General features: G+C 44.3%; 1 protein-coding gene across 5 annotated transcripts in view; it reads right to left on the bottom strand.

The window, feature by feature from the left end:
* The window catches only part of e2f3 (E2F transcription factor 3), a 79,765-nt gene extending 62,070 nt beyond the window's left edge, over positions 1–17,695 (bottom strand). Inside the window, exons 1-7 of one of the 5 annotated variants that reach the window (XM_080296041.1) lie at positions 17,548–17,695; positions 15,993–16,094; positions 11,553–11,781; positions 10,932–11,063; positions 9,585–9,699; positions 9,288–9,468; positions 6,627–9,088 (exon numbers count right to left, since the gene is read on the bottom strand). In XM_080296041.1, coding sequence (XP_080152167.1) covers positions 8,829–9,088; positions 9,288–9,468; positions 9,585–9,699; positions 10,932–11,063; positions 11,553–11,781; positions 15,993–16,041 — 966 coding nt within the window. In that variant the 5' untranslated portion in view covers positions 16,042–16,094; positions 17,548–17,695 and the 3' untranslated portion in view covers positions 6,627–8,828. Of the gene's footprint in view, positions 1–6,626; positions 9,089–9,287; positions 9,469–9,584; positions 9,700–10,931; positions 11,064–11,552; positions 11,782–15,992; positions 16,095–16,490; positions 16,972–17,083; positions 17,238–17,547 lie in introns of those variants that run through there. The other 4 variants (XM_026155987.2, XM_026155988.2, XM_026155986.2 and 1 more) reach the window with 4 other exon arrangements.
* Between the last annotated feature and the right edge of the window lie 793 nt (positions 17,696–18,488).

The following is an 18,488-nucleotide window of genomic DNA, read 5'->3' as shown; positions in this document are numbered from 1 at the left end:
CTGGAGCGCAAAATGAACAAACTTTGGACAAACTACCCAAAATGCGTTGACAGACATTTCAGGGATTTTGACTCAGTCTGCACTCCAAATGGGTTAATTGTTAATCACATTAGTCATTAGTCAGTTAACGCTGACAGCAATTAAAATTGCTCACAGATCAAAGAGGGTGCTGTTAAAACAGCGCTATTATGTTTTCCTGTGGATTGCTTCTATTAGCTCCATCACTATTAGCAAACTTACTCATGGGCAAATGAATAAATCACCAATGGGCTCAGCCTATCGTCAATAGTCGATATATTCGTCCAATTGCCCAACCCTACTGGCGCCCCTGTCACATTTGAGCTCCAGTCCATAATAATCCAATATATGGCTTTTTACTAGTGCTCACATATTCCAAATATAATAGAAACCAAAGAAGCTGCTCGTAATGATATATTTTTGGGGGTGTTTAAAATGGTATTAAAGATCTCACAATCGTGGTTGTTGAATCTAGTCATTAAAAGTTATTGGGTTTACCGAACATTGTGGGTGTTCACGATTTCCAAATGAGACAGTCATATACAGCACTCATTTCAAACGCACATAAACTCTGCTGAGAAAAGGTAAACAAGCCATGCATTTCTGTCTGTCTCTGACTCAACCCGTTAGTTCAGATTTAAATTAAGTTTCAAGTCACGCTGATTTTTTTTCTTTTTAGTAAACTTAGTGAACTACACCTCCGAACTTGAGCTGTCATTTATTGGTTGACTCGTGCAGTGTCGCCCTCCATGTGGCAGGAGAATTTTGGGACAGAGAGTGTGTCACTTAAAACACTTTAAAATACATGGATGTGAAAATGTTCCATAGCCCATTTATTCCCATTACTCATGAAATGAACGAATCATTTGGTTCATATGGTCTAAATTACTCTTAGAGCAGAGGTCTCAAACATAAGGCCCGGGGACCAGAATCGGCCCAGCGAAGTCTCCAATACAGCCTAATGGGAAAATATGAAGGAGGACACAAATTTAACTGTGTTTTCATATATTTCAGATATTTTTCATATATTGAATACATGTCTTTTTTTAAAATGAAGATTTCTGATTTATTAAACCTGTAATTAAATTTCTGTACACTGAGAAACTGAAGTTTTGCTGGTACAAACCATGTGTGTAACCTGGCATTGTGAAAAGAGTTTGACATCTCTGCTTGAGAGGGTTGAAATAAGAGGATGAAATGGTTTGATAAGAAGGAAAATATGTAACTGAACAGTCTCTTTTTGGTTCTTTGGGTGTGTGGGGGTTTCCATATGTGGACTGTTTAAACAACAGCTTGTGTCTTCATACATTTTTAACTCTTTTCGCCATAAAGACGGCAGTCACTGCTGTATCTGTAGGGTAGAGGTGAACATTTTATTTTGTCAAGAAACATTTTGAGGAAAGGGACATTTGAGTCCAGCTGATTAATACCCAAACACCTTGACGTTGTCGACCTCTGAAGGAACTGAGAGCCAAAGGAGTGCAAATCATGTTATTATGGAGTAAAAACACAGTGACTCAACATCTCCTGACCTCTGGACGAACTCCACCAGCAGCTGAGCTTATAAACCCACTAACAGAGTTTAGCGTGCTGCCCTTTCAGTCACTCTTTACATGAATGAAACTGTGCTGGACTGTGACAACAAGTGTGTACAGAGAAAACAGGAAGAAGGTAAACAGCCAATTCTGCCTCGGGCTGGTCCACCTGCACTGATCAGGCTTTGACGCGTGTATGCACTGTTTAAACTGCACTTACTTCTTTGTGAGATAACAAAGATGGATAAAGGTGTGCCTGCGAGTGCTTTTTGCATGTGCTGCTGCATCGCTGCCGCCCACTGATCTCTCTGTCCGCGCCTAGAGGCCCTCTGAGGCCACGTGCGTAGCAAAACAAGCGCACCTGTGTCTTCGGTCTACGCCGCGCAACCCGAGCTTACGGGTGATGAATCAAACTACTCCCGTCCTGCTTTCTCACTATTCATTTCATTCATAAACCCAAAAATACTGCACAAGTCGTCGATTGGCTGGGGCGGCGCTACGCAAAAAGACGCCGTACTCTCCCCCGCCAATGAGAGACGAATAGTACGCTCGCTCCATCTCTCTCCTGGTTTTCATGCTCCCTCTTTAACCCTCTCTTATTTTTCACTCTCTCTCTCTCTCAGCCTCAGTGCATTACAGCAGTCAAAACAACCGCCTGGCTGAAGAGAGCATAGCGCAGAAACAAGTGCTGCATTTTCAGGGGGTAAAGGGAAGGAACAGCTGGGCAAGCCTACCAACCTGCAGCGTCACATGCCTCGAGTCACTCCTAAAACCCCCTTCCCTGAGGGAGTGAGCCTTAAGTGATGATGACTTAGTCCTATGTCACACTTTAAGCCAAGCCATCTGTGTGTTTTGTCCAGTGCTTCAAAACCTTCAAAGCCACCACACATCATGTACTTGCAGCCAACAAGGAAAAGCACTTAAAAAAAATAAATAAAAGAAACCTCACAGAATGATTGATCGCCCGATTGACAGTTGTATCGACTGAACTTTAAGTGAGCCCTCTTGAGATGGGAAGGTGGTTGACGTCGGACCTAATTCAATATGACCCAATTCAATATTCACTTTCCCCCCCTTCCTCCGATGTGCAAATCTTAAGCGACACAGAGAAGAGCAAAAAAAAAAAAAAGAAGAAGAAACAACAACAAGAGAAGCACACATGAATCAATAATAGCAGTGATCCAGTGACTTCATGAACTCGGTGTGAGTGTGCCACTGTTTGTGGGGAACTGGGTTGACAGGGTTCATGAGGGGTTTTTAAGGTACCACACTGCCATCTATAGTCAGGCTCGAAGGCTGTAGGCACCTGACGGATTACATCATCATGTCGAGGGCGATGATGTGTTTTTCTAAGATGCTGTGGCTCAGACAAAGAGAAGTAGGGACGGGAAAAGAAGAACAAAAGTTTACAAGGTGCGGGTGCTTCTGTATAAATAAAGAGGAACATCAGAGGCACTTCTTTTTTTAAACTGAGCTTTAGAAGATTTTAGATCACTTTTTTTTTTTAAAGAACCCTGATTTAATCAGCGATCATCTGACAATAACACCCACATCTACCAATGTGCCACAGAGGATTTCAGCTGTGGAGCAATGTTTCAGTCTCACTAACATGTTCTCCTTCCTCCAACCATGAAAGTCGGGCAAATACATTCAATGTAATTACCAGTCTCTCCTTTCATATCCAGTAAGCGGCCTAAGGATATGGTAATCTGATCAGCAGAGTCAATGATGTCAGTCAAACCTGCATTTTAACCCCGCTCTCCTGGCTCCTCTGAAGCCGCTAATGCCTCCAAAACTGATTCAGATTACATGTCTGATAAGTAGCCTGGGGCGATCTTGGCGACTTCACTTGAATGAGATGACAAACTGTCACATCGTCATGTCAGCAGGCGCCTGGTCCTTGCACAAGTGGGCACGGGGAATAAATATAGCTCCGACAGCTCAGGGAGGTGATGTTTGCGGCTGAAACAAAACAGAGCACGTGGGTGTTCAGTTTGACACAGAGCCTGTTCCTGCTGATTTTTTCCGTAAAGGATGACTAAAACTTTCCTTCCGCTATTTAGATTTAACGTGACCAGCAAGGCGCCATGTTATATCATCGCAACCCCGTTCCCACTTCAATTTATACAAGCCGCTTCTCAGATGGGCAACACTTTATTGCACAGTTTGAAAACAACACAAGCTTGTGAAAATGTAATTGAAGGATTCTGTGGGATCTCAGTGCCTCCTAGTGGCAGAGAGATCCCACTAGTGCACTGCACTGGGGGTTACACGGCAATTAGGATGGTTAAAGAAAACTGAAGCTTTGTTACTGCTATTAAACAGCATGAACACTAAACAGAAGCACAGAACATGACTGTTGTTGTGTAGCAGGTAACGTCAAGCTGCTTCATCCTGGTGCGTAGTTTGGGATCTTAAAAGCACACACTGGGACTGTACCAAAGCAAAACAGCTGATCTCCCCACACTGTGGAAACATTTAGAAGTGCTCAACTGCATGGATTTAAAAGAAAATACACTGCTGAAAGAAATGACAGAAAGATGGATTCTCCCCACCCGTCCATGTCTGTCACATGTGGTCAGGGTGAACCTGCTCTCACCTGTGACAAGCACAGAGCGCCAGTGGTGGACCTGCTAATTCTTGTATTCTATGGCAAATGCCAATTCTGTGCTGGGCAGTGAGCACAAGCCCCATTAGAGAGTCCTCAGGCCCCCCTCATGAGGTCATTTTGCACCTCTGGCAGTGCTCGACCTGTTCCTCCTTACTCAAAGGAGCAGATACAAGGCCTGCTGATGGGTTAAGGACCATCTACGACCCTGTCCAGCTCTCCTGGAATCTCCTCCATGCTCTTGAGACTGTGCTGGGAGACACAGCAAAGCTTCTGGCAGTGGTGCATACTGATATGCCATCCTGGAGGATTTGTATTACCTGTCCAACGTGTGTAGGGTCCAAGTATTACCTCATGCTACCCATAGCGACACCGACCCAAGCTAAGTGCAAAACTAGTGAAAATACAGTGAGAACAGATGACGTGGGGAATAATGTCAGTGGCCTTGACCTGTGAATCCTGTATTTGCAGTGTCTCATTGTTGCCCTTGTAATGCACCTGTTGTTAATTTCATTAACACTAAAGCAGCTGAAACTGATTAACACCCCCCTCTGCTACCTAACTGACCACATCAATATAAAGTTTCAACTCTGTTGAACTTCCCACACGTCACAACCTTGAGCCAAAAGCACATTTTTAGAACATTTTTCTCCATGACCAACTTTGAACATCGCTAACGTGGATATATCAGTTTCAAAAGCAAAGCTCTCCCAGTTGATTGTCTGTAGTGCAGAGTAACAGAAACAAGCCTTGGGGCCTTGGATCTTTTTTCTGCTTTCTGATAATTCACAGAGGAAAACTTGAAAAAGTGCTTTTTGTGTAAACTTTAAAGGATTGTATCAGCATGTGGGAGAGCTGGCTCATCAAAACAAGATCCATCTTCTGAAAGCTTACCCTTTTACCTTTTAATACCCAGCACACTTAAAATTATTGTTAAAATAATTTTCCAATATAGTGAAAATTTAACAACCACAAATTTGAAGCCTTCAGTGTTTAATAAGCTTTACTTAAGCACACTTTCTTATATTGTTTTTAAGTAGTCGGGGACAGCTCTCCAGGCTTCTTGAAGGACAGTCAAAGCTCTTCTTTGGGTGTTGCCTCTTGTTGATGATCCCATATTGTTTCAATAATGCTGAGGTCCTGGCTGTGGGGAGGCCAGTCCATGTCTGATCATGTACAATTGTGGTTTGTTTGTGTCTTTTCCACTCGAGGCATGTTTTTAGTGCACGCAACGCAAACCAAATGCTTCCCCGATGACACTGAATGCTGGATCACAATCCAACAGTAGTTGGACAAGATCTCAAACACCGCTGTCTGAGATGCAAGCCAAACTATAACCGAGCCTCCACCGTTTTACCTCTCTCCTGACAGTCCGTACAAATTGATTTGAAACAAATATTTCAAAATTGTTTTTCATTTCATTCGAACTGTTGCCACCCATTTTCAGTCTTGTAATTTGTAATGTGTTCTGCAATTTGCCATATCTCAGTCTTTTCTCTTCCCTTTCTTAAGAAGGGAACAGTAGATTGAATCAACTGAAGGGCCAGATCCATCTCTCAGGTCCTGTGTCAAGTTGTTTTTGACCTAGTAAATCTTTGGGAATCAGCTTGTTGGCACAAAAATACTATTTTATGCCATTGGCTCATTAAATAGGAACTAATTGTGAGCGTTTTTTTTTTTTTGTTTTTTTTTACAAGCTGCTTGTAACAAAGTGCCAAATGATACAATTTCAAACTGGTCCTTTGCTAAGTTGTCCGTTATGTGGAGACAACACCAGCTCATCTCTTGAGTTGGCGCTTATTTTTCCTCCCCCACACACACTTTAATGATTCATAGGTCAGTGTTACATGATCTAATTGATTTAAGGCTTACACTACCACTTAAATCAACTAGTCTGAAAACATTTAACAGGCATTAGAGCAGGAGCGTCCAACTCCAGGCCTCAAGTGCTGGTGTCCTGCAGGTTATAGATGTGTCCTTGATCCACACAGCTGATTTAAATGGCTAAATTTCCTTCTCAACATGTCTTGAAGTTCTCCAGAGGCCTGATAATGAACTAATCATTTGATTCAGGTGTGTTGACCCAGGGTGAGATCTAAAACTTGCAGGACACCGGCCCTTGAGGCCTGGAGTTGGACACCCCTGCATTAGAGGATCCAATGTTCATTTAAAGCTCTTTTTAATCTCAGTAGCTTTGCACGATTCAGACCTGTGTGTCTTCTACTTATACTGGCTGCCTGTATTAAAACTGTCTTCTTCTGACCCTTATAAACAGAAACTCTGGACAGCAGTTGTGATCCACTCTCAGTGACATCATAGAGAGCCACGAGTTGGAAAAACTCTTAAACTTTAACATTCAGTGCTGTCTGAATATAAGGAAAAGCATAATGAGAGTAATTTAACGTGGACTCACTGAAAAGCAAAATGTAATTTAAAAATAAGAGAAAACAGAATAGACTTGGGAATTAATAAGTAAATGAGCTCAAATTTATTCAAGTTTTGATACAATATTTAACAGAAATGACCCTCAGCAGAGGTCTTCTGGCTACAAAGCAGCATTAGGGGGACAGAATCAGTGGTAAAAAGAGGCTCTCGAGTGAGAATGAATCTAACTGAACACAAAACTGATGCGAATACGTGAACAACAGTAAAAATAACATGAGGGGAAAAACCTGAAGCTTTAGATTTGATCTTAGTGTCGAATTGTTAAAAACACAGAAAACAGTTTTTCCTTTCACAGCCTCCCGACTCTGCCAAGCAAACATAACACACATTGTGAAGAGAGTAGCCCACTCTGTGGATTACAGAACACCAGATCTGAGTGCCAACAGTGGTTAGCCGTTCAATGCCTCGTAAATACAGCAGTTGAGCCACTCGAGCCGGGCGCTGTCCTAGTTTGATACTGACAACAAATGACAAGAATTCTGGTGAGCATTCATGAGAGATGCTCAAGTGAGCATGAAAAGGGTTTAGTGTTACAGTCCTTTCATCAGCAGAAGCCCTTTCATTCTCCAAGAACGATGACAAAACAGTTCACCCGAATGCAACATGTTTGTTTTTAGTGGCGCCGAACACAACCTCGCTGAAGTGTGCACCGTGAAAAAGGCACAATTTAAAATGTTCCGTAAACAAGAACGGGCTTTAAATGGTAGAGCCTCTCCTCTGTGCTTTTAGTGGTTCAGCGTGTCATCATCAGACAATCCTGCTCCTCTTAACAGCTAAGAGAGCGCAAACAGGCTGCAGCGGTACCTGAGAAAGTGACCTGCTGAAATGTCTGCCATCATAATTAGTGTCATTTTAAACTGGCGATCAATATTAAAGCAAAGCTCTCGTACACGTCAAACTCTGGACAACATTGTAAATACCAGAGCCCGACAGATATCAGCCGATATCAGCATTTCTAATGGCGCATTAAAGTTGAAAAGTGGAAAGAAGACATGGCTGTAGAGCATATTTTGAGTGTTGATGTTGCAAGCTTTTAGTTCAGAGATCACTCCTCTGTGACTTCTCAGTAAGCAACACCTGTTTGTTACACCACAGACAACAAGCAGCTGATCTGAGCACCTCCAGTTAGAGTGCTTTTAAACTACATGAGCCAAATCTTATGGAAATGTGGTTATGCTAAATATTGCTGCTTATGTGTCGGATTTTTAAATTGCCGGATATCAGTTTAGGTCTTAGTCATCATACATCAGTGGGGCTCTGGTAAATACTGTGTATGAATAAGCCTTTAACTTATGAAATTGCACCAGGTGTAAAAGCTACTGGAACCCTGAGAAAAGCCAACACGGGCTTATAGCACACTGTGCTATGAGGCGTTCAGTTTAAGTAGCACAGAGTAATGCACTGTTCCAACACATCAGTAAACCTTAACAGTCATTGGTCATAGCCTAACCAATCAACATTCACCTGTTACTTTGTTATGTCATCACAAACGGCTTCATAGCCTAAATCTTTATTCCGTCACGCTGAGCCGCAAACTCAGTCTTAAAATGCACATCGAGACGATTCAAATGACCTCGATGCAATACGATAAATCTGAGGGCAATGAGAGCACGTGCTTGGACCGATAAATCCTCCTGACTTAAGGTATCTGAAACGAAAAACCTGGATGGGAGAATGCCAAATAATGGACAGGTTTGCTTTAAACGCATCACTGCAAGATGATACAAGACCAGCTGTAACTAATAAGACACAAATCTGCATTAGTATCTCCAACAAGTCGAGTGAATCAGTAATAAAGCACAACAATGTTCATCAAACAGTTGTGTACGAATGCCATCTGCAGCTGTTTGTCATCACAGAGCTCCAAAACAAGCAGCAAGAGTCTAATGAATGACTTTGGACAGACTTCTAAACCTTTGGTGTACGTCACCTCTCCAGACCAGTTCACAGTGTCCCTGTAACTGACAAAGCTCTGGGTTCAAATCAGTCCTTTTTGTTGACACTGAAATACTGACATTGTGGAGAAGAGCTGTCAAAAAGGCCTCAAAACAGAAACATGCCTCAGAACGCGTGTCAGCTCGTCCAAAAGAGAAGAAAAGAGGCCTGGATGGCAATGGAATTACATGGAAGGCTCCTTCACTAGTTTGGCTCCTTCAACTAGTTTATTGGATCCTGTTCATATCCCATTTACATGGAAATTCCATTTATTCCTTCACATCTGTTCAGAGAAGCGGAATATCCTGAGGCAACTGGTCCAAGTCGACAGAGGAGAAGAGGTCAGTGATGCCCTCCCCGTCAGCCACGCTCACAACGCAGCCCTCCTCATTGTGAGAGAAGGCCACAGGGGGACTGAGAGCAACAAAACTGCACTCAGAGGGGGGCTGGGGGGAGGTGAGAGTGGAGGGTATAGGAGAGCGCTGCTGTGTCGGCTCAGGCTGAAGCTTGGAGAGATTATCAATTCCACAACTGCTGTTAGCGTTTTCTGGAATGACACGGGAGTGTGAATGAGGAGACACCGGTGAGGAAGAAAGTGATCAAATCACCCAAAAATCTCAAAACAGAGTTGGAGCTGGGCATAGTACTGTTCAAGGCTCCTGTGACAGCAACGCGGTTACGGTGATACGTCGTTTCCTTGTCCTCTGTGGCACCAGAGCGACAGGATGCTCAAACACAAGACTCACCTCTGGAAAACTGAGCGAAGGCCGCGAAGGGCAAATCGAGCATGGAGTCGCTGTCATTTAAATGACTTCCACTGCCCTCGTCAGCAGCTGAATAACCTGTAGCTTCGATGGGGAGGGGCTCATCGGAGCACATGAACACATCAATGGGTCCCTGAGTGCTGCTGAGGTGGATCTGCAGGCTCTGAGCATTGAGAAAGCAGACACGTGGATTTATGATTAACGACTCAAAAACAGCAGCAGTTCCACTAGAGAACAGAAATGACTAATAATCTTACACCTTGTCCGACTGACATGTACCTCGTCTGGGTGTGGCACTACGAGTTGAGTCTCTGTGGGGGCTTTGATCACGATCACAGTCTGATCTTTCAGAGCGGGAATCCTATAGATATCCTTGTAAGTCAAATAGGCGTATGTGAGCCACAAAGTCAAGGAAGACAATAAAAACAACAGACTGGTGTTTGTGTGCCGCTGGAGCTTAGAGTTCAGCGGACTCCAAAACTCATGCACGTGTCGCACCAGCAGTGTGGTTTCACCTACATCATGTCAGCTTTTCAAATCATAACTGTACGACTGCAGGACACCGCATGCTCACACTGCAACAGTTTCTTTATCACAAGGTAGACCTGTTTTCTTTACACCAATATGAGCCACAATTCATAAAACAAACACCAAAAAAACAAAAAACAAACAAACACTATTGACCCATTAGGAAGGTGTTTTTCCCCCTGCCACAGGAGAGGCAGATTTATCCCACTTTTAGCCAAGCCGGCAATTAAATACAATACATTTGTGATAATACATCAATCAAATGTGATCAAGTGGCAAAATTCACACATTTGTTGCCAACTACAAACATCAAAACTCACATTAACTACTGGCCAAAATGTCACTGATGTAAAACAGGCATTCCCAACAAATATGACAGAGCTGCTGCAGGTGGGATTTGACTACAAAATGACCGGCACGCTCTTTAACGCAGGCACAGTGCAATCAGTCCGTCTGCGGTTATGAATTGGATGGCAGTTATTTTCAAACCTGCAGTTGGTCTGAGCCATTCCACGATTGCTGGGAGACAAACTGCCCTCCCACCAGGCAACCAACCACCCTATAATTGAAAGCGGGCGTTGTGGACCAGCTGGTTGCTGCAACTACTTGGAATCGGCCATCAAATTTGATTTGAAAAGATAAATAAAAAATTCAACACAATCACCAGACAACCACTGCTTTTTATTAACCACAAGGCAGGTGCGTTCTGAAACATTAGTGATAATTAATTCCAGGTATTGTTTGCTCTTTGAAAGCTAGTATTTTTCCTTGATTGGAACAAATAAACTTTTCCTCCTTTATGCCAACAGCACACACACCACTACAGTAAAGACTGTCTCTGGTCAGCCATTATTAAATGTTGACAGTTTACAAAGAAAGAAATGTACCTCTAGTGCCACCTGCATGTCTCATGAAGTCAATGCAGTTTGAAAGGCAGACATACTGAGACTTTGAGAACAACTCAGGGCTCCTGGTGCTGTTACCTTAACGGCAAACACTAATATTTTTATCCTAGCAGTTTTACCCATTAAACCTGCCTTCAGAGTGTTTCCTGGGTGACAATAAAGAGTGAAATGAAGCTGAACAGACAAAGGATATCTGTGACTGTGGCAGTCCTCACACAGCTCATGAATCTGCTCCGTACAGCTTTGGATCAGCTCGTCCAGCTTCCTCTCCTCCTCGCCAAGAGCCTTTAGCACAGGCTGATAGTCTTCATTCAGTTGTCCGCCCCTGTGCACAAGCATTCAAAAACACCCAGGTCAACAGCGAAACAAGCAACACTCAAGTTATCCAATGTGTCTGAGCATTAGGAGCAGAAAAAAAGCCCCCTTGCCCTACTAAATACAGTGGCTTGCAAAAGTATTCGATTACACACAGGTGCACTCTATTTAGTCATTAGCACTCATCAGGCAATGTCTATGGGCAACTTACTGCACTCAGACCAAAGGGGGCTGAATAATTACACACACCCCACTTTTCAGTTATTTATTTGTAAAACATGTTTGGAATCATGAATGATTTTCGTTCCACTTCTCACGTGTGCACCACTTTGTTTTGGTCTTTCACGTGGAATTCCAATAAAATTGATTCATGTTTGTGGCTGTAATGTGACAAAATGTGGGAAAGTTCTAGGGGGCCGAATACTTTTGCAAGCCACTGTATACATTTATGCATAAAATGGGTCTATGTTTGTTACTTACTGGCCCAGTTTATACTTACCACCACTGGATGTGGTTTTTAGACTTCTTTTTGATGAGCTGGATCCCTTCAAGGACGTTTGTGATATCATAGATGCGCCTCTTAGAGGCGCCAAGTTCCCGACACACTACGTTTAAATCCAAAACCCCATCGGCGGAGCACCTCAGGAGCTCTGCAAACTTCCGGGTCAAGAGACCCAGTGACGTATCGAAGCGTGACCTCTCCCGCTTGCACATTAGGGAACCGAGACCTGGAGGATAAACGGACAGGTGGAGACTGAGATGTTTTCTTGCTGGTAATGGCTGCACCATAGGAGTATCTCTTAACCCCCCTTTTCCTTGACTACCTACTCAGATCAACTCGGCACGGTTTGCCGTGATTTTCAGGATTTTCCATTAGGTTATAGTATCTGGCTAGGTTATAGTTGCCCTGGAGGCAACAGCTACAGCAGGAATAAGGTTGGCTGGTGCTTGTGTATGTGTGATGGTCTGTCAGAACTTTCTCTCAACAAGATAGTTTTACATGCATGCAGCTGAGATTACAGTTAAGGCTGAGTTCAAAGATGGGCAGCGTCTGACTGCCTAGTTAGTGAGTAAGGCTGCCATTCATGACCCAAAAACTTCAAAATGTTAATCCTTGTGATAATCATCAAGTCCCCCAAACTGGATCTGTCACTGACTCATTCAAGGATGAAGATGACGCCAATTTTGAGTTTGAGTTTTTTACCAGCACAGTTCTGCATTCTAAATCCGTAGGCTTTAAGATGAATCTGGTGACCCTTTGCATCTATAACAGCTTCTACTGTTCTGGGAAGACTTGCTACAAGATTGAGTGTGTGTGAGACTTTTTGCCCTGCTGATCCAGCAGAGCACTTATGAGGTCAAATGCTGATGTTGGAATTAGAAAGTCTGACTTGCTGTTGCAGTCCTAGAGTCCAGTGAATACGTTACACCACTCTGTCTGATGCAATCTGGAACTACTGTCCATCATGTGTCGTCCTTTTTATCTACCTCGGGAATTTGCATCGGTCATTGTAAGTGCCGTTTATATTCCACCACAAGCGGACACGGTCACCGCCTTATGCGAGCTGCATGAGGCACTCACACAGCACCAGACACAACACCGGGACGCTGCGCTTATTGTGACGGGGGACTTTAATAGCGCCAACCTCAAACGCGCAGCGCCGAACTTTTATCAACACATCACCTGCCCCACCAGGGGTGAAAGGACACTGGACCACTGCTACACTACGGTCAAGGACGGCTACAAGGCACAATCCCGCCCCCCGTTTGGCAAATCTGATCACGCCGCCATCTTCCTCATGCCAAAATACAAACAAAGGCTGAAACAGGAAGTTCCGGTTCAGAGGAAGGTCGCGCGCTGGACGGATCAATCGGTGGCCGCGTTACAGGACGCACTCGATGACGCAGACTGGGGCATGTTCAGAAACAGCTCCGACGATGACGTCAACGTGTTTACGGAAGCGGTTGTGGGATTCATCGGGAAACTAGCGGATGATACCGTGGAGACAAAGACTATCACAACGTTTCCCAACCAGAAGTCGTGGGTGGATAAAACCATCCGCGACGCTCTGAGATCCCGCACCGCTGCCTACAACACGGGACTCATGACGGGGGACATGGACCCGTACAAAGCCGCGTCATATAACGTGCGGAGGGCGGTGAAAGAGGCGAAGCAGCGCTACGGGAGGAAACTAGAGTCACAACTCCAACAGAGTGACTCTAGGAGCCTGTGGCGGGGACTAAGGACAATAACGGACTATAAAGCACCAACAACCGATATGACGAACGCGGCCGTGACTCTGGCAGACGAGCTGAACACTTTCTATGCTCGCTTCGAGGCTGCAGCTAAGGTCTCCAACAATGCTAGTGTTAGCGGCGCTAACGGCTGCAGACAGGAAGATACTGCCAGCACCGGAAACGTGCTCGTCATCTCCGAGCATGAAGTAAGGAGAGCCTTCAAGAGAGTGAACACCAGGAAAGCAGCAGGACCAGACGGCATCCCAGGTCGTATCCTAAGAGACTGCGCATACCAGCTAGCTCCTGTGTTCACTGAGATATTCAACATCTCTTTATCTCAGTCGGTGATCCCCACATGCTTCAAAGAGTCCATCATTGTTCCTGTCCCGAAGAAACCCCACCCTGCTTCTCTCAATGACTATCGCCCTGTAGCCCTCACCTCAGTAGTGATGAAGTGCTTTGAACGCCTGGTCAGAGACTTCATCATTTCTTCACTACCAGACACACTGGACCCACTACAGTTCGCTTACCGTCCAAATCGTTCCACAGACGATGCCATCTCTCATCTCCTCCACACATCACTCACTCACTTGGACACTAGAAGGGGGAATTATGTTAAAATGCTCTTCATAGACTACAGCTCTGCATTTAACACCATAATTCCCTCCACACTCACCACCAAGCTGGAGCATCTGGGACTCAGCTCATCTATGTGTCAGTGGATCTCCAACTTCCTAACTGGCAGACCACAGGCAGTAAGGATGGGCGGACATGTCTCAGCCTCCACCACTCTCAGCACTGGAGCCCCCCAGGGGTGTGTTCTGAGCCCCCTGCTGTACTCTTTGTACACATATGACTGTGTGGCCACTACCAGCTCCACCACCATCATCAAGTTTGCTGACGACACCGTCGTGGTGGGCCTGATCTCTGATAACAACGAGACGGCCTACCTGAAGGAGATTAGGAATCTGGAGAACTGGTGCCAGAGGAACAACCTCCTTCTAAACGTCAGTAAGACAAAGGAGCTGATAGTGGACTTCAGCACTAAGCAGGAGAGGAACTACCAGACCCCCGTCATCAACGAGTGCCCAGTGGAGAGAGTGGACAGCTTCAAATACCTCGGAGTTCACATCACGCAGGACCTGTCATGGTCCTGTCACATCAACACCGTGGTGAAAAAGGCCCGACAGCGTCTCTACCACCTCAGACGCTTGAGAGACTTCCAACTGCCCTCCAAGGTGCTCAGGAACTTTTACTCGTGCACCATAGAGAGCATCCTGGCGGGAAACATCTTAACCTGGTTCGGGAACAGCACCATGCAGGACAGACGAGCTCTACAGAGGGTTGTGCGGTCAGCTGAGCGCACCATCCGCTCCGAGCTCCCTGACCTGCACTCAATCTACAGCAGGCGGTGCTGGACCAAGGCCAGGAAGATCGTGAAGGACCTCAGCCATCCCAACAACAGACTGTTCTCTCTGTTGAGGTCAGGAAAGCGATTCCGCTCCCTGAAGACCAACACAGAGAGACTGAGGAGGAGCTTCTTCCCGCAGGCGATACGGTCTCTCAATCACACCACCACACAGTACTGACCCACACATATGGTTCTTACACACACACTGGACTTTCTGGACATTGTTTTTGCACACATTGTTTTTTTGCACAACACTGGTCACTATCTTCTTCATTTCCGGTTAATACTTGTACAGCTGCTGTTATTGTGTATATATTTATTTAGATTTAGATTTCTTCATACATTCTTATATAGTTCTATATTGTGTATTGTGTATTTTGTTGTACAGTTATTTCATTTTTAACCTTAATTTATATTTTATTCCTTCCTAGTTAAATTTACCCTTTTTAATTTTTCATATTTATTTCCTATCTTATTCATAGCCTTTTCCTTTTTGTTCTCTTTAGGTCACGAGCAGTTGTCCAAGCATTTCACTACATATCGTACTGTGTATGACTGTGTACGTGACAAATAAAATTTGAATTTGAATTTGAATTTTGAATTTGAAGCCTCATATCACCAACCACAGGAGAACCACAAAGCTCCTGATGCACACTTTTTGTCCTGATGTTAATGCCAGAGGACCTTTGAAACTCTGCAGTTACTTAGTCAGCCTAGCTTGGCAATGACTTTTTCACATTGTGTACTTTAGCACTCTGTCATCCTGCTCTGCAAGAGTGCATGCTCTGACACTTCAAGGCTGAGTTACTAAATACTTCTGCTTGCAATAAAACCACTTACAGCTGATCTTGGAATATTTAGGAGAGGACCAAGTTCATGAACAGACTTTCTGCAACAGTGCAGTCCTATTATAGTACTAAGCTCTTGAGAATAACCCAGTCTTTCACAAATGTTTGCAAAGGCAGACTGCATGATTGGATGGATTTTGCTGCTGGATTTTATACACCTGTGACTGAGGGATTAAATCAACACCTCAACTGAGCGATTAAGCCGTGTGGCCCAGTTAGTCCATTTTTTGAAGGAGAAGCATATCAAAGCATTTGACACCATTAACTTATTAATTTAAGTTTTTGCTACACACGCCATTGGAACAAAATATCACCCATTAACTATGCTCTCCTGTAAACTGTAAAGCTGCGTCCGAGAGGTTTTATCCATTTCTTCCTTGGAATGGGCATGTTTTTCCATCTGATAATCCAGAGCACAAGTTATTACATCACACAGCCTTACTGGTTTCTCCTGTGTTTGTTAGATGGACCTCTGGCAGCACTGCCTCCATCCTGGAGGTCTGGGGCGGGTCACCGTCTTCCAGCTCCAGCTTTATTCCTTTGCCTGAAAATATTTAAGACAACTTGTTAGAAGTTACTGCTTGATATTGCAATATCATGCAACTTGGGATGTGTTTTCCCCTAATTTGTCACAGGGCTTCAATTTTTGCAGTAATATAAACTTGTCACTAGCCCACTGCCTTTACTTGAGAACCATGTAATTGTAAGATGTGAGCACGTCTCTGCATAAACTAGTAAACCAGTGTTGCCTTCACGGACTAATTGCTTTAGTTATTTCAAGCTGTCACTTATTACTTCGCAACTGGGGCAGAAGCTAGCTTCCCTCATCAGTGTGTGTGTAAGCTAACAGTAGGAACACTCCCCTTCCCCCTCCCATGCTGAGCATGCGACAGTTGTTTTGCAGCAATGATAAACAGCACCCCGCTACCGGGCTCCTTACCAATGTTTCCTCACACAAACTCGACGGCTGAAGTGTGCAGTCAGATTACACGGCACCCGAAGTCCGACATTTACACAAGTCCCCGACCATGCGCGAAGGTAAAACAAGCGTAAATCTACCGGATATACGCAAAAGGTCACAGTCCACCCTTCTAAATAAAATCATACTCACATATTAAAACATGACATCGTTATGAAAATGGCTTTAAACCTAAAGTATGAAGTGGTCCATTACAGCTAGTGAATCTTATATTAACTATTAATGCAAACTGTTTAAATTCTGTATTGTGTCGTGTTTTTTAACCAGTTTGAAGAAAATTAGAAAAATAAATAAATAATAATAAAAACAGCAGAAACTAAACAAAAAACATTACATTTTACACCAAATCTTAGCATCTACAGTTATTTTTTACTACTGTTGATCATTTTAGACGTTATACTCTGATTTTTATACAGCAAGGACACCTATGCAACTTTAAAACTAAATACTTTTTCGGACAAGCCTTTATTCTGAAAAGGTACTTCCTGGCTAACCAGCACGCGTTTGACCGATAATAACCTTAACTGATAAACCACCAAGTATTTAAGTCTCACCGCTTGCGTAAAATAGTCTCCGTTATATAGACATGCCCACATCAGCTGTCAAACCGCACTTCGTTTCTGAATTATAAACGGCCGTAACAAATATAAGCCTTCGGGCCTTTTCGAGCTTCACTTTCCTCTGGTCTCTGGGGTTTGGTGCTGCCTGCCTCCAAGAACTCCACTTTCACAGCGATTCCCACACAAAGGGCCCCGACCTATTAGGGTCCACACAGCCTCTGTACACTCCTGTTAGGCTCTCCGAGAACAAGAAACCAGCTTTTCTTCTACCGTCAAGCAGAAACAGTCACCCTTATCATGATTTCTACTGAGCATCCTGACGGGGTTTTAAAATGTTTTAAATTCAAGATGGAAACAATTTTCCTGGTATTAAACCAGATTTTCACGAGACAGGATATCGGCTATGCACGCTAGTGGCGGGCGGATCGATCCCAAGTCGGCATCGGATCCATACTAGCCTGGTGAGATGGATTCTTTACTTTAAGTTTTGCTCTTGTTTGCAGTGCTGTGCTTTCGGCAAAGATGAAACAGCCAGGTCGCCGGACTCGCTCCTGTGTCAGCGCAGAGCAGGCGCACTTTGCTTCCCCTCCCCCCTCTTGTGTTTAGGCGTTGTGCTGTCACGTGACGCGATTTAGACGCTTTGGTTGTTAAGTTGTTTACATATTTTCACCAGTTATATTATAGTTTCTCAACAGTACTTGTTTTAACTTGTTTACTGGTTCTCCTGCCTTTTTTGAAGAAAAATCTTTAAATAAAACCCCCCCAAAAAACCTTGATAACCAAACCACCACGGCTGCATTTTCATGCTTCGCAGCATCTTTTATTCTCACAATAATCACACGGCTGCTGTAACAGTACATTCAACGGCTGCAGCTCTCCACATCACCAACAACACAAGAAGAGTACATTTTTAATCTGGCGAGGCATGACTGTAGATGAGTCCATCTCACATGCAGCGGCATCCCCATCGCCCGCCTGAGGCCGGGGGGCCATCCGGCCGAACCTACTCCCCAGTCCGCTGAGCAGGCGAGGGAATCGGCCCGGACGGGGAAGTGTCCACTCTGGCGGTCGCCCGCGCATCCAGCGGCGCCGGTGACGAGGTGGTTCCTGGGGCCGCCCGCACCTCCAGCTGCAGCCCCGTAGCTGGTCCGGTGGCCACCCACATTGGCATGTGAGGGGTTTTTTTTTAATCCAGGTTTGCTTTTACTTCATTGGAAGTGTGGTTGGGACTATTGTCACCATAAAAATACCATGCCTCCTCCTCTCTACACACTGATGACAATTTGATTTACAACTCCATACTCGCTGAGATATGCCAGGTTTTTCGCTAATAGCGCTTTGCGAATCACCTTGTTGGTGCAAAAATACCAACAATTATACTTTATTCATGTATTATTAT

The sequence above is a fragment of the Astatotilapia calliptera genome, chromosome 22 (assembly GCF_964374335.1).
Source record: "Astatotilapia calliptera chromosome 22, fAstCal68.1, whole genome shotgun sequence".
In the NCBI taxonomy this organism is placed as follows: Eukaryota; Metazoa; Chordata; class Actinopteri; order Cichliformes; family Cichlidae; genus Astatotilapia; species Astatotilapia calliptera.
Note: the sequence above shows the minus strand (reverse complement) of the source record. Positions and strands in the feature narration are given on the sequence as shown.